The 17561-nt window shown below is 38.2% G+C and overlaps 1 protein-coding gene across 1 annotated transcript in view; it reads right to left on the bottom strand.

Annotated features, from left to right (window-relative positions):
• The window catches only part of poc1a (POC1 centriolar protein A), a 33557-nt gene that overhangs the window by 7392 nt on the left and 8604 nt on the right, over nucleotides 1-17561 (bottom strand). Inside the window, exons 8-10 of the mRNA XM_020096898.2 lie at nucleotides 14977-15045; nucleotides 14638-14787; nucleotides 2614-2883 (exon numbers count right to left, since the gene is read on the bottom strand). Coding sequence (XP_019952457.2) covers nucleotides 2614-2883; nucleotides 14638-14787; nucleotides 14977-15045 — 489 coding nt within the window. The remainder of the gene's footprint in view (nucleotides 1-2613; nucleotides 2884-14637; nucleotides 14788-14976; nucleotides 15046-17561) is intronic.

Raw genomic sequence — 17561 nt, 5'->3', positions numbered from 1 at the left:
ACCAAAACTCTTTCCATACATAAACCTTCTAAATGTATTTCCTTGTAGTAGCTTGTAGTTGTATTTTTCTGTTATTTTTGGATGCATTACTATGATTCTTGCATCATCCACCACCTGTAGTTCAGCGGAATAATGTGCAGTCGTTGCCAAAACTGTAAATTGCGTCACACACGTGTGCACAAGTCAAACAGATGTGAACTCATTCATACTCAAGAGATTAAAAAACTCCACAAGGTAACCTTTAAGATAGAGACTTTCATTTTCCAGTATTTTTATAGTATCTCTCTGATTATTATTATTATTTTTTCTCCCTTATCGTTTTATGTCTGCGGGACATATTTCTGCAACAACCAGCGCTAGAAGCACTTTAACTGTTTCCTTGTATGATTTCACGACCTTGAAATACACTTTGCTTGTTTGTGTGGTATTTTGACGCTAATGTCAGAGTGCAAAGTGCACAGGTGGGACAAAAAGGCAGAAACAGAGGCAAGGTGTATTTAAATGAGGCAAGGCAAACTAAGCTGTGGGTAATTCTAAGGAAAATGTATCTTAGACTTCCCACTGAGGATAGATGTTTCTAGCACAGTATTACTCAGCGGATAGTCAGGGGTTTTACCAACAAGAGCAAATTAAATACTTGGAGCAAATGTGCAACAGAGAGAATTGATGACAGCCACAAAAGATATGACACACAGGTATGAAACAACTACAAGGGGAGTACAGTGCTTTATCAATGACAGCCTGCAGATTAAATCAGAAGTTTGCATTCACATAGTTTTCTACCTGTTTTCTCAGGCTATCAACCTGATCTAAAAAAGATATCATGCATGAATCTACCACCGAAGAATGAAACCTATTAATCAAGGACTGTCAGATTGTCCATCTGGGATCAGGGTTGGGGTACGTGGGGCTTGAAAGGAAAAGGCTGGCACAACCACTCTGGGAGAGGTTAGTTAGATGCCTGGCTGCCCAGGGCCAGTGCTGAATGCTCCCACATGCTGGACTGCAGCATGATCAAGACTGTATCTCCGTATGTATCTCTGCAACGCCATTAACCATTTATATTTACTATCACTGTACATTAAGGATGTAAATGTATTATTTGCTGAGCCTGGGCAGAGCGAAATGTTCTTTTACGCTAAGCGTATCTCCGAAAGAGTCTTTACTGCTGTGGTATTCATACTAAGAGAGAATAAAAAGCAGTGAATGTGTATTGGTATACCTTTAAATTGAGGTTTTAATTTTGAATGAACAAACAGCACACACTAAAAATATGCAGATCCTCAGTTCAATAAAGAATAAAGAATTGTGCAAGAAGCCTTCTGTGGTATTTGGTGAGAACTGGATCTTGGATGCTGCCCTGAGATTAGACATCTAAGAACTGTTCCTGGCAAAACATCACACATCTTGTGATTCATTTTTTGGTGATTCCTTTAACAAGCTTAAACTTAATACTTGGGACATAAAATGCAGCAATTACATGATAATGTTGCCCTCCTCCAGCTGGTATATAACTTTGAATTGGCGTCAAAAAATAAGTTTATGTGTTTCAATCAGGAATGCCAGTGACTGCAACAAGTATAAAATAATTGGGCGATTCTTTCGTGGCTTTTAAACATCTGCAGAAAGTGTTGCATGTAGTGAATCCACTGTATTGATTGATTAATAAAATTTGCAAATCATTAAATTGCATATTCTTGATAGATCGGTCATCTTAAGGCCTGAGGTGACATTGCGATATTGAAATTACAGTCACACTGCGAGTAAAGCATCCACAAACGTGTGTGTGTGTGTGTGTGTGTGTGTGTGTATTATGAAATCCATGATGGATAAAGACAATCATAGTTGTTTCTGTCCCAAGTGTGTCAATATCCTATTTAGGTTTATAAGATTAGATCAAGATTAAGAATATAAATAAATTCAGATTAGATCATGTCAACAAGTGTAATGTCTCAACTTGAATCATGACATTAATATAGTTAGCAATTATGCACGTTATTACAGGCAAGATACAATAAAATTATTTGGGATTCAATAAGAAAAGAAAAGGACTACCTTTATGTCACGTAATAAATGAATAAATGAATGAAGTGTTTGTTTCAGTGCAATTTAGTGTTACAATGAATACTTAGCTGCTTCAGTTCAACATAATTACAAAGGAGTTACCTCAATCTGTGGATCCTTCCATGCAGAAAGTTTAATTTGTGTTTTTTCAGTTCAGTTTTTACTTCAGATTACAGAGGGAGATGATATAGATTTACCATTCAGCAGCTTAAAGTAGCTTCAGCGAAACAGTGTCCCTGTTTAGATAAGATGGACATTTTATATTAATGTTTATTACCATCTGTAGAAATTGTTCCTGATGAACTAAAATAATTTATTATAAACATGAAGAGTAGAATATAGTAGAGAGATACACACACATGCCCAGGACTTTGTTGTGTCCGTCTGATGTAGTAAAAACAGCAGAGAAAAGGTTGTTCTGTTTTAGTATTTGTGGGTCTCTGTGCATCTCTGGCCTACAGGTTGAAAACAAAAGGAAGCTTGTGTTCTCAACAGTGTGGGCGGGAGGCAGAGGAAAAGTACAGTGTGTGCTGTTAATATTCCGCTCACCTGTGTGAGAATATCCAGTTGACCTATGATGTGTTCCAGAGTGCTGGCCAGACCAGGGGGGACCCCTCCTTCTGAGGCCTGGGACTGTGCTTGAACATGTGATGAATGCTTTAAACCCTGGGTCTGTGTCTGATGAGTGGAGGAAGAAGTGGGATCTCTGTAGGTGTGGGATTGAGTCGCTCTGTTCTGGATGCCGCTGCGACTGCTGCTCTGGGGGTGGACGGCGGTTTGGAAATCCTGTCTGTTAAAATCTTCTGATGGGTCAGAGGTCTGAAAACAGAGAGAAAGAAAGGTTAAGAGCTGTTCAAATTCAGATGGTGTCTGAAGAGCTTCTCACACAAAATGCTATCAATAGAAGAACATCTCAATTGTAGAGCAGTGAGTCATCAACATAGTTGTCAAAGTTTGACCAGCCCTGTGCAAATTAACTTAGTTTGTGTTTTTCTTCAAATGCATGTTCACTTTATTTTTCATCAACAACATAAACCAATAAACAAACAAAATGGTAATTCTGGAACGTGTCAGTGTTTGGGAACTCTGCTGACTATCTGCCAAAGGACTGGCTTTAATGTTCAATAAGCATAATATGGAGAGGAAATGTCGATATGTCCAATATGGAAAATGTCTAATGCCATTATAATTGTATCAGAATGACGATTGAATAATAATAACTTTCACCAAATTATAATGCAGTTGCCTTTCTGTCATAAAGATAAGACACGGATGTTTAACACTTGAGAAGCTGGACCTGGTGCTGAATTGATTTCAAACCTAATATTCTATTTTATACTTTTCTTATAAAACCTAAAATGTTTCCAGCAAATGGAAACCAATCTAATTGCTTGGATGAATTTTGTTTCAGTAAAGGCGCTTGTTAATCTGATTTTAGAAAGTATATGGAATCTAAAGAAGGCAACATTTTGAATCAGTCTCACACAAACACCCACACGTGACACACACAGTTGCCACTTGTCTGCTTGTGTTGTGATTAATTCAATGAGACATAAACACATGAGCGTCAGTGACCACATCTCTCCAAGGCAACATATCTTCTGCATCCTAAGTTGGGAGAGAATAACTATTTTACTTCACCACACAAGTTCAAATCTATCTATAGTCGGCGAAACATGTTTAAGGACGAAGTGTCAAACTGTGCTGTTCCTTATAAAGGTAGATGAGCGGAGCCATCAGCGGTCGCCACAGACAATAAGTAATAAATACACAATAACAGGGTCCAGGGTTCCCAGCAGCTACATACAGTGAGCTGTGACATGTTTCTTGGTTGATCACAGTATTTGTTTGTGATTTTTGGCAAAATAACAAAATAAACAGAATATACTATTAATGAAAATACATTTGACTAAATATGGCATTCAGTGACTGAAACTTTAATAACATACACAACCAAAAAAAGGATAAAACCGTAGCCTTTGGATATTGCATGAAAGCAACAAAGAATAATAATAAAGGTTGGTTGTAGGAAGGCAAACTCTGCCAGAATGTGTAAAATGGGAAAAGGAGATGACAGGGCCAGAATCAATAGTATTCTGAAGCAGAAAATGGCAGAACCTGAACTCATTGCCCTCAAATATGTTGCAGCCAAGTTGCAATCGGTCCAGCGCTCAATATTGTCTCAGTGCACGGTGCATGCCTAGACTAAGCAAACAGAGGACTTAGCTCTAACTTTCTAAGAGGAAAGAAATTGTCCAAACACTCAGCAAGAGTTTTTAACTCAAAATCAAAATGTGTCCATGACATTGTGTGTGACATCAGTTATTATCTAGCTGTCACCAGTGTCTCAGCTGTGTTACCAGACCTGAATTCTGAGTATTTACTGGGAATTTTCTTTTTTAGCATCTGTGTTTGTGTGTCTTTGTACATCTGTGTGTTAGCATACTTTTTCATGAAAAGTCCTTAAATGGAATAATTACAGCATAATAACTAATAGCACTTCACCCCTCATGGCCTTTATTTTAATTATTTTTCATGCTGAAACTGTTAAAAAAAACCCTGATAGAATAGACTTTGAATAAATTTAGTGAGGAAATATCTCAGACAATTCAATAAGTGCATTAAATAGGTGGAGTGTCAGACAATTTCACACCTGAATGTCCAACAACATGAGATTTTTGCAAACAATGTGTGTTCCATCATGCCACTTTGTAAAACAGAAAATAATACAATCATACACATTTAATAGAACAGTGTAATAACAATATCGAAACACTGTAATTCGCAATTCATCAAGATTCAAAATATATAAATAAATTACTTTATTCAAAAGTACAAAACAAAAGTTCTAGGTTAACAGCTCTATAACCATGCATGGCACAACCAAAGTTGAGGATTTGTTTAAGGAAGTTATTTTTGGCTAAATCCAGCCATCAGTTGCACCATCAGTTGCACCATCACTACCATCTGACATCAGACCCCTCACCAATGATCAGTGTTTCACTCCCAGCTATCACGTTAGAGAGATTAGTTTGGTATGTTTTCAATAATTTTGTATGAACCATGAAGGATGTCATAAAAACTGTTTCCTGATAGAAAGAAGGTTATTCACCTGATTTACACTGTTAGATTCCAACTTTTCCACAAGTCGACAAGATTTTTTTAAATTTTAACAATCAAAATTAAATGTTATCATCATGACTAAATATTCCAGATTAGTCATAAAATGTAATCTTTTCTAGCTGTCATCAGCAATTATGCAGTAAAATACACTGACTATACCATTGAGCGTCTAATTTGTCTTATTACATAGCATCTTTGATAATGTGACAATGACGATAAAACAATAAATTGCTCTGCAAACTCAACACATCCTGTCCCGTTGTAGTGTTACGTGGGGCCAGGGAAAACCCTGATATGCTTAAGCGTCCACACATGCTCAAGCAAACACAGCACACACTGTAACCACCCTCCTAATGAATCACCTGGAGTGGAAAAACCAACAGTGGAAAATTTCCTGAGGCCCAAATTAAACTCTTGGTCAGACACAGCCCGCCGTCAATACATCCTGCAAGCTGCATGAAAAACCATTCACCTAACTACACACTTTTATACGGAGTAGGCCCCCCTACCCTCTGAGCAGGAAAGTGAAGAGAAGTGAAATATGCACATGGAGAGACAGACATGTGTGGAATGAAATTTTCTTAATGTGCTTCAGCAGCTAATGTATTCATCAAGGTTTATTCTGAGTATGAGAGAACATTGGTTGTATCTGAACCAGATTGAAGAGAAATTCACCTTAAACACTTCGTGCACCTTCAAGACAATTAAGAATATTAAGGTAATATAGGACTGATTAGACTTGAGGACACTACAGAGGCACAGAGGCACATTACAGAAGCAGCAGGGTGATGTGCTAATAGTTGAAGGGCCAAGTTCAACCTCATGTAACAGCAACCATCTGGCAAGCTTACATTCTTTTCTTGAATCCATCCTGAAACCCTTCCAGGTTCAGAGGTGCCCTTGTGTATTTGAAATATCACAGGATGAAAAACACAGGTGTAAATAATAAAATGAATAATGGCTGAATTCCATTTAGCTGTTTCAGTTTCAGGTTATAGTGCATTCTTCTTATAACATGTTTAATGTTTACAGGATCTAATGGCCTGTTTCTTTATCACACTTTGAAGCTTGTTACGTGCCAAGCTTATATGTGTTTTTTTCTGCTTGATCGTGTTCTCCCCCCCCAAAGTTCAGTTTATTTGGCACTCAATCGCTTTGTCCCCCCCCCCCCCCCCAAAACTATGAAATGTGACATGCAAAACTCTCTGTCCTGTCAATCTGTTAAGTTTTGTTAACTCACACAGCTAGCATACACAGCTAGCTTACACTGCAACAGTGGCTTACCAGAGGTTTGTAATCATGACCATAGACACCATATCATTTATAGATGTTATAAATGGATATGGTGTCACATTTGAATATCATCATTATATTTGAATATTAAGGACTGAAGTAAACACATAAGAAACATCCTATGTTTCAATAAAGTATAAGGTAAATTGGTCATTTGGCTGATTTTCTGTCTGAACCACTGGAAGTCCTCAACTGAAAACAAATACAAATAATACGTGGACCACAAATATAGATATTTAGTTTGTTTCACAGTGTTGGCCAGAATTATATTTCTTGGATATTTCCCTCATATTATTCCCAAAGCATCAGTAAATATATTTAAATGTGCTGTTGCACTCACTTATAGATAGTAAGAAGAAGAATTTCGAAAGAAACAACGATATGAACACAGTAGGATCAAGTGTGTCCACACCAGCTGTGGCTATTCAACTGAACCAGGACCTTTAATTGGCCGTTTAAGATAAATGTCTGTGTTTTACTATAAATTGATGTCAATTATCCAGGCCCGCCTCCTCTGCATTACACAGATAACATAGCTGGACAGATAGTAAAGTTGGCGATAACAGAGCTCGTTGCTCTGTCAATCTACTGTGCACTGTGTAAAAAGCAATTTCTGAGCAAGTGAGGAAAAGCATTATAAAGTTATAATTTGTTAAAATACAGTAATCAGGTGATGGTTCCATCCCTTTCCTGCAGGGGTGCCCCAAGGCTCTGTGCTGGTTTTCCCCTCTCTTTGCAGCATACACTACTTCCTTTGCCTTAATGGTTTCTCAATTCACTGCTACGCAGATGACACCCAACTGTCCCATCATTCCAGCCAGATGACCCTCCGATCTCACTCACAGATTGGGGCTTGTCTTTCACGTAGAAATAAAGCCACCTTAAAATAAACCTCTCGAGGAATGAACTCGTTCATCCTGACCAATCTCTCCATCAAACTTTCAACATCAAAAAAGCCTTTTATTGTCTCACCCCAACCAAAATTATAAAAAATCTAGGTGCCAAGTTTAATCAGCAGCTATGTATCTCAGAACACGTTGCATCTATCTCCCAGTTGTACCAGTCTTTATATGACTAATTGGTACAGGCCATAGTTATCTCTCCTTCTTTAGCTTGTCATACTGAACAGATGTAGCACTTATAATGGCAATAATGGCTTTCAGATTACTCTTTTTATTATTCCCTTTCTTCTGCTTCCCATCTTGATTTTTTTCATGGCTCGGTGTGCTCATGCTCACTCACGTGTTCACCCTGTTTTCCACTTTCACTACCTTTCACTCTTTCTCCCTGATCCTCCCTGATGCTCTCTCGCTCCACTAGACCATTAGGCTCTCTTTAACTCCATTTCTATCTCGTCTTCAACACTCCCTTGTCACACCCCCTGCCTTTCCCTCTCTTGCTCGCTTTCTATCCCCTATTGTCATGGATTCAACTCCTGCTGTTCCAACAATACCACCTGCCCTTCCATACCAGCATCTTAAAGATGCAGTTTACAGTCAAATGCAATTTGGTCCTTAATACATTCATAATTGGTGTAATTGCTTCCATCTTTAATTAAGGAAAGTGTCTGTTATGTTTAGCGTCGTGATGGAAGCATATTGTTGTAATTAAATAAAATAAATGTAAAGGAGTTAGAAGTTCATACAGCTACTGCAGTCCCCGAATCCCCTCCCCTCTCACCAATCCACATCCTAAAGCTGAGAGGTGCAGTGCAGTGGTGTGTGTGTGTGTGTGTGTGTGTTTTGAGCTGTGAAGGGATGCCTGCTGCGAGTGTGCAGCTCGTCTGTCTGCACACGTGAGTGGGAGAAAGACCCAGATGTGAAGCTAGAGACAGGAAGGGAGGAGGGCATGGGGGTGGGTGGGCGGATGGAGGGATTAGGGCGGATGTGATCAGAGAGAGCTGAACTGCCTGTCAGCAATGGTTGGCAATCAAGCGCATGAACACAAATACACGTATACATGCCGATGTGTCTATTTGCACTCCATGAAAAATGGGCAAATACAGATTTGCTTGGTTCTGTTGAGCAGGTAGAGCCTGACTGAACCACACATACTCAGTCTTTAGCTAGAAAGACCTCATTTTGAAGCAGGCTTATTGTGTTTAACAACATGTTCCTGACATAGTGTCCATCATCGGCAACTTATTAGTGAGCTTCCAAGTACGTTAAAGGATCAGCACATCAAATTAGCTACTTATGAATTCCCTGTAGATATGGTTCTGACAGGGCAGCAGACATGGGTGGCCTTTGCTTCTGTATGAATAGACGCAGCATCACTGTCTCTCTGGTCAATTTTATATTTGTGTTTCCTTGTGAGAGAGTAACATTTCAGATTTCAAATACGTGGTGAAGGTATCGAAATAATGCTTATTTTAGACAGTACAGGATTACAGAATACAGAATAGGGTTACAGATTTCTGATATAAAGCTCAATCTTGAGAGTAAACAGACTAATATTCACTTTTGTGTGTCTCTTTAATCAGGCCACATCAGGGTGGTGTTCAGTTGTATATGTGGCAGCCGTGTCCCACAACTCTTGGTTCCATTTCACCAAAGAACATCCTGTTAACTTTATTCTGCTTCTTTACAACAGCACATTAGTTCCAGTTTTCCTATACTAGACAACCTCTCCTCTTTTTTCTCTCCCAATAAATGCCATTGAATCCTGTTTCTAACACAGAAAATGAACATGTTTATATGAGCTGGTAGCATTTTCTTCTCAGGCAACACATGTGTGAGACGTGTGTGTGACTTAATGAGAGATGAAAGGGGCTGTATTAATAATTAATTATGGATGGATAAATTATACATGAAAAGACAAATCTGGGAAGCTGCCACTTCCACGTGCCGCTGCCAACATAATCTAATCTGTAACAAGTTGCACATAACAATTTATAGAAGAGGATGAAACAAATGTCAATAGTAACTTAAGTTGATGTTTATCTCAGTGTGTGTGTATACAATCAGTCATTTTAGTAAATACAGTATTATTGAAACATTATGCGAGTAGTTCTAGTAGGAGTTCATGTATTTTTTGGTCTTGGTCAGGAAGCTGGAACTATTATTGCTGTATCAATCATTTGAACATATATTTTATGATGTTGTTGTTTCAGTTAAAGCTGAAGGATGTGTTTGGATATTGCCTGCCACTGAGTAAGAAAGGTTTCAGGGTGACAGGAACATTAGTCATAGTAATGTTACACATTAAATCACACAACACACTGAAAAGGTCCACCAAAAGGGAATGCTCTATGCAGAAATTTGATTAACTTCAAATGGTTATGGAATCGAAAACAAACACTTTGTTTACACGTGGCTTTCGCATTCATTAATTTTCTACATTATGCATTCATAGCTCTGTGTGTCTGTTTACTTCACACCGTGCATTTGTCTTATCCACATGGAAGAGACACTACACCATTCATCACAGACATGAGACCAAATTTCTTAAGCTATTGTGTAACTGCAAGTTTTCCTGTCTATCACGATTGAAAATAGATGTGACTTGACAATTTTTGGTGCAATACACATTATGTATATACACATTATATATATATATACAATACAGTATATCATAATCAATGTTTAAACTTGACACAGAAAACAAAATCCACAAAAAACTGATTAATTAAACTGTTAAGTGTAACTTCAACATTGCAAAAAATATCCATCTCAGAAAGAAAAAAACATCTGCCAGAATGAGATGATGTATTTAAGAAATGATGTCGCCATGAAAGAATTGATCAACCTACAGAAAACCCACATGGGCACATTTACTGACAGTAAGTAATTGAATCAGGAGAAATATTGTTAATATCTGAAGTTAGACACCAAATGAACCTCCAAATTCATGAACACATATTGCCAACAACACTAAAAACAGGGCTAGCTGACCAAACATGAAATATGGTGTGAAATATCCAGAGCGTCTATAGCCTGAGGGTACTATGAGTTACTGTTCTAATGTAGAAAGTAACAATAAGCCTTTTAAATTTAAATAGTCTGTATCTGTAACATTGTGGAAAGTAACGTCAATAAGTAAAAGTAATAAACACTACACCACAAGTGATACAAGGAGCAACACTGTGTTTTGCTAATTTAGATAGGAAGAATATTGGCAATATTTCTCCATTATATCTCTGACGTTAAGAATTACTTATTACTGTGGTGTAGCTGTAATGGAAAAGTGGAACGAGTAAATTATACTGAAGAAGACATGTAATTTCGACGGAAAACAAGAAAAATATTATTATACGAAGTTGGCAAAATAAAATGTTTTTTCGATGTTTTTTATGTTTTATTACTATCATGGTGTAGCTCAGGGGCGAGAATCAAGAAGAGGGAGAGCAGCCAGCAGAACCAGAGGAAGAAGCTGAGAGGCACATCTGGTTCCATCAGCCTTTCTTGCAAACAAGCAGGAACGCCCCCTGTTGTCTAAATACAGAAATGGGGATTTTGTGGCTCGGTTCAAAGAACTTTGTTTCCCCATTTACAGAAGCATAATTTCCTTTTAATGTTTCATTTTCATTTATACCTGTCTGAGTGTGTTCTCATTTATTTACAGTAGTAGACATACAAGGACTCTGGAGGACTATATTTCTACGATATAGCCTTGAATATGGCAGCAATTTAATAGCAATTTTATCTTTGGTAGTAACATTCTCTGTCTGGCAGGCTTTAAAGAATATTGGTTTCTGAATCTGCTCTGCCAAAAACATTGAATGTGATTATTTGGTGCTTAGGGTGAAACTCAAAAACATCAAATACAGTAAAAATATATCTGGAGCACATGTCTCATCCATGCATATCTTTTTTAGAAGACAGACAGCCGACGACGGCAGATGTAAAGTGCTGGTTTTTTTCCATTAGTATTGAAGGTTCAGACTGCTGTTAGGGTTCAGTGGGGTTTTTACAAGAACGGTAGTTCTCAGAATAAGAGAATACGTTTCATACATTGCATTCATCATCTCTCTCCACATGGTTCAGTTGCCCCTTTGATAATCACCCTTTGAGGCAAGGCTGTAATAAACGCTGTCAAGTGCAGGAGCTAATAAAATCCATTTACAATCCTGTATCACAGCAGCGAGAAAAAGACGAAACCCACAGGCTCCACAGACGGCTTTAAGAAAACAAGTACATCATAAGTAGATGCTAGACATAATCACGTAGTTGATGCTGTTTCAACACATGCTTCCAAAAAACTGATGACGATTTCTGATGCAAATGATTTTGTTTTTGAACGTAATGAGGAATATCTACTTCTGTTTTCTGCGAGAAAATGTTGTAATTTCTTAGTAGATGTATACGCAACATTTTACTGCTGTTATGCAGCTTCAACAACCACAACAATTCATGAGTCTGACGAAGAGGAATTTCCATCCACATCAATCAAATTCATCTTTTGTTTATATATTGATTAATCCTCTGCACCATGTACTATGGTCTTTAAGATTTGCTGATAAGTCAGACGTTTTCGAGGCTTAAACTAACCTGAAGGAGTTGAGAGAAATTAAGATTCAGTGCCAGTTTAATATCACACCACCCTAAATTACTTGATTATGAGTCATTATGGGGCTTGTCTGGATCTCCGATAAAGTGATCAGGAAAGGCAGCGGGTGGATGCATACTTCTAACAGCGCGATCAATAACAGAAAGGAGAGACAGGATGAGTGTGTGCATGTGTGTGTGTGTGTGTGTGTGTGTGTGTATGTGTATGTGTGTGTGTGTGTGTGTGTATGAGGACCTTGGCTCTGTCCTTGCTGATGTAAGTAGAACTCTAGATGTCAAAGAGGTTGAAATTGAAACTTTTCCTTGAGGTTTCCCACTTAGCCTCTGAAACCCTGAGTGTGTGTGTTTGTTTGTAAGTATGTCAAGTGTGTGTGTGTGTGTGTGTGTGTGTGTGTGTGTTTGAATACATGCTTTTGTATTATTATGTGGACAAAATACACTTTGCCATGGCACATCAAACCATCAATTAATTTTTATCACTTATAATGCTTTCACTGCGCTTGTTGATACGGCAAGTATCGTTCTCAGTTCTCAGCAGCTCTGTATCGGATTTGCATGTTAGTGTACCGAGTGCGTGTTGAGCTAGCTTTAGTGGTTGTAACCATGCTCTATCTCTATCAGATCTAACTCTGGCATTACATTCAGCTTGAAGAGAGCTGAAGTAAACCCAAAGAAATGGGCTGAATCACCAATCATCAAGTAAAAAAGTGTACAACTTCTTCAACCCATGTTTTTGAAACTGTATATTCATTCAAATGTTCTTGTTTGAGAAGTTATATTATCTTTAATGGATCCGGAGAAAGTTGTTTGACAGTATATTAACTACTCTTTCTCCCTGGACACATTAACACAGTAGTGAGTGAAACAGACTCTTCAAAAAACAAACAGAGAATGATGTTTGATTAAATTACTGCCATGAAAATCGAGGAGATGCTGCCCCTTAATGGACTTTGTTGTCCGGAAGGTTTGATTTCCATCGGAATATTTTTCAAATTTAACTGAGTTTGGCATTTATTAACCCACATGATATTACCCCAACCTTTTAGTTGTCAAATGTAATAAAAACCGTATGATTAAGGATAGTGCAGTTTCACATGTGCTACAGTGACATTAGGAATAAGAACAATCTATTATTAACTTACAAATCCCTAAAAAGAGACGATCAGATGAGATTGTATGGGACAATAAATCAATAATCTAAAATCATTTCATACATGAATATAAGGAGTAACTTAGCACCAGTAACGAGTACTTGTAGAAATAAAACTTCCTCTGTATCAAAGTGTAGATAGAATAAAGTAGGCATGTTTTAGCTCTGCATGTGAGATAAGAATGTAGCTTCGGGCTACACTGCAGACTTCAAATGAAGGAAATGCACGAGGAAATAAGCCAGTCACACTGGCAGCATGAAATACTGAAGGGCATCTGTGCACGTGCCTCTTTATGTTTGTTTTTCAGCCAAGCTGGCACACAGGCATGGAAATATGTGTACATAATGAATCAATTAGTCTTTTTTGCGCTGAAGTGAGTACTTTCATACGTACAGTATTCTGTGTACATTTGTTTGAACATACAAAATAGAACAAACAACTAAATGACCCTCACACAACATTTTGAAGTCTTTATGAGAGATTTTCATGGTTTACATTTTGGCTGCACTATAATCAACACTAAGACGTAATATGTAAATCATCAGTGTGTTGTTCATTACCGCCAAACTGTTGGTTGTTATTGTAGACACATACTGAAGTGTCTGGTCTAAACTGGTCTCAGAACAGCTGCATTTATGGAAATCCTAGAAATCAGAAAGTTCAACACTGAACATTTTCGAAAGTACTAAATCAACTGAAATATGAGACAATATGTTGTAAAAGGCAACTTCGTGGTCTCTCAGAACTAGTTTTAAAGACATGATGTCAGACTGCACCAGAAATTAAGTTTTTATGAAAACAGCCTGAAAGCAGGAATAAAGGAAGACCATATTGTTGCATTTGGTTGTTCACATGCGCCACAAATAGTTTTGGAGCAAATTAAAAAAGTCCAATCATTTACTCCTTTATCACATTCACACAGATAACCAGTCACTGAGTGAAGTGGATGTGACTGTCGAAACGTCTGTAGTTGAAAGTCACAGAGATGGTCAGACACAGACCTCCTATATCCGATGTTGGAAAGGTGTGGAAGAGAGCGTTTCAAAGCTGTATGAGTATAAAGTCTGCATAAGAGGTCCACAGCAACCTACAGTCTGTACTGTATCTTCACTGCCCAAGTATCCGATGAAGTACGAAGTGTTAAAAATACATAAATACTTCCTGATATAATATGAATGATTCTGCTCAACAAAAGTCAAAATTTGACAAACCTCATCTTTAAATTGGTAAACAATCAAAACTGAATTTTCAATAAACATAAACATGGCAAGATAAACTCTAAATAGAGTGAATGAAGATATTTTACTGAGGACATTAGTATTGTGATAATAAATGGGTTAGGTATGTAAGGGAAAGGAATGGATATGTGTTATGTGCAGGTATGTGTTGGAATCTGGGATAAAACATTTTTTTATGTAAAAGATCAAGAGGGATGCATAATATGCTGGAACCAAATTTAAAGTAGTTCATTGTGTTTGTCTCCAGCTGTCTGAACTTACCTGGCCGTGGAGCACACGTGGCTGCATGCTAAAGTCTGGCTGACCCGTGGAGCTGGCCGGCGGTGCCTGAATTCTGGAGGTAGTTTTATGTTGTAGCCTGACGGTGTCACCACAGTCGCTGCTGTCAAAGTTGCTTTTCCACACCATTACCTGTTGGGTGAATATAAAATGTTATTTAACAACTCCTTTTATTCTTGTTTCAGAGATTGTAAATATCAACACAAGCATTATGAGGAAGGCACAGGAACTATGTCGACCAAGACACAAGCAGGCAAATCACTCTGGGAATATGAAGTTAAATATTTTAGGATCAGTTAGAAAAAAGAATCAGTCATTAACCTGTTCATCAGAGCCTCCAGAGGCAAAGTACTCTCCGGTCCCGGAGAAGGCCACACAGGTGACGGGACCCTGAAGTGAGGGTAAGAGAAATAAAGAGATGGAGAATGGAGGAGAAAAATAGAATTATACTCAAGTTCTGCATTATCTTTCTTACAAAGACACGTACCTTGAAATGCTGCGCTGCTCAATATTCAAGTTGAAGATAAAAAGCAATCTCACTGTTGCAATGCCTTGAGTTCCAGATCAATGTCAAATAGATCGTGAGGAGCAAAAGCATAACATGGGCAGATCTGCACCTCATTCGTACCACGCCAGTACAAATGGGAGGTTTAACAATTTCTAAAATAACTGATGAGTCAATCGACAGACTCATTAATCAGAAACTAATTAGAAAACTTGTGCTACAAATTAATGCTGGATATTGGCTGCTTGCCTTTGTCTGTGAAAGTGATCTGAATATCTTTGGGGCTTTTGAACCGTTGGTAAGAAAAAAACACAGACCTTAAAAACATCACCTTGACCTTTAGAAAATGGTGATGAACATTCTTTATATTGCAGGTTTTTAAGATCTTATGGGCTTAATGATTAACTGCAGTTCTATGAAATGAAACATCCATGAAAGTTGTGCCATAAACGTGTTGAATTCAAGAATTCAATATTTTCAACCTCTACACAGTGACCTTGATTCATATGAATAATAAAATGTATTTTCCTGCTAAGTAATTTACAAGAGCTGATGCTCAAGTGTATGTGCTAATGTAAAACATACAAGACAATAGACATTACATAATTTCACAAAATACATCATACAAACATTTTTAAGAGGGTAGGTTTTCTGAATCTGTGGTCTTGTGAAATAAAATGAACGCTTGTAATATGTGAGGGAAGTGAACTTGCTCTAAAGAGAAAGGTGCCTGTGTGTGTTTGTCTGTGCTAGACTGTAGCAGAGCAATCAATAACAGACGGTAGAGACTCAGGTGGGGTAAGGTCACACTTGGTCAGAGCCAAAAAGGATCACCTGGGGATGTCAGGAGTTTGGCATGCTGCTCGCGTGTGGTTGAATGTGCGCGCTCTAACCTGCAGCGTAAACAGGATTGGGCTTTAAGAACTCAGAAATCGCACTCTCTTGAGGTTTCTTCTTTTCTCTGGTTCACAGTGTACAACGGGGTCAACTGTTACAGCCGGAGCTCTCTGACTGTGTTCAAAGAGAAGATGAAGAAGAGAGCAAACAAAAGGAGGGGAAAGAAATGGATAGAGACTCTGCAGGAAAGGAAAAAGGAGCCGTGTCCTGTGGCTGGCACCCAGACAGACTGGTTTGGGTGAGGAATGGTTTCCCAGAAGCACCTGAGAGAAGCAGACAGTGTCACTATGGCAACGTGACGGCCTGACAGACAGCATGTTCTGTCTCTGCTCTGACTAATGCCTGCTGCCAGGCTGGCACTCACCATGGCCAGACAAACAGACACACACACACAGTCTGACAGGGCAGTGAACTTAACTGGCACATTTCATGTACTGATAAATGAAAAGACTTTGCAATAACCAGACAGGCCCTACATGCTGTTCTCCATAAAAATGTGACTAACACAAACAATAACAAGTTGTTTTATTCATGTATAATATACTTCTAAGAAAAGTCAGAAATACTTCAGATTTATCACTGATCCACATGAAGAACTCTTTCGTCGCCAATGTTGCGATTATGCTGCAATGATGGAGACCTTTAATGCTTGGAAAGTAATTGATTTAAATTTTAGAGAAGTGTAAAAACAAATGATTATTTAAGTCTCCATTTACATTGGAAATAGAGATGTGCAGAGAAGAACAAAGAGTGTGGGGTTCAGTATCTTGGACACGTCAGCATTGGAATGGGGAAGATTGTGATCGAACCGCCAATATTCCGGTTAGCGGACAACCTGCTCTACCCCCTGAGCCACAGTAGAAGTTTCACTTTACCTTTATTTGTGCATTACATTGTATTTTTAGCATGTTAATAAGTCCGTGGTGGTAAAAAGAGCATGAAAACATGTGAATGACACAAAAATGGGTCCCACTTTAAAAACCGTTAGTCTATAGTGCTTCTAACAAACTTTTCTTCCTATATGTAGCTAGATAAAGACTGTCAGTTTTATTTTTGTCATGCCTAATTGTCTTATCTCCCATCCTATCACCACATTTATTATGAAAAACTAGCATCTCCATTTTAATTCAAAGCTAAAGTGTACTTATGTTTGAAGTTTCCTGAAAAGATCTGGATCATACTGCAAAGATACTTGTGAGACTGAGGGGCAGAGAGACAAATAAACCCAGATTAACATGATTGTATTCAGCCAGGTAAGGTCCTCCTGAGGCTCCGTAAACAACACATTTGTCAGATCCAACAGCAAAACACTCCCCCAGAGCCGTTGTGTGTTTTTGTGGAAATTTCATGCACATAGGCCACCACACAAACACAGTAGAACACGTACAAGCCGACAAATAAATACACATAAACCCACATACCCGCATTGAACAGATGGGGGTCTCTTCCATCTCTAGCTATGCGACTGGAGAGACAATTAACACCCTGTGTGCTCCCAGCACCA

Source organism: Paralichthys olivaceus, chromosome 2 (assembly GCF_024713975.1).
Source record: "Paralichthys olivaceus isolate ysfri-2021 chromosome 2, ASM2471397v2, whole genome shotgun sequence".
Classification (NCBI taxonomy): domain Eukaryota; kingdom Metazoa; phylum Chordata; class Actinopteri; order Pleuronectiformes; family Paralichthyidae; genus Paralichthys; species Paralichthys olivaceus.
The sequence above is the reverse complement of the archived record's forward strand: the minus strand, read 5'-3'. Positions and strand labels throughout refer to the sequence as shown.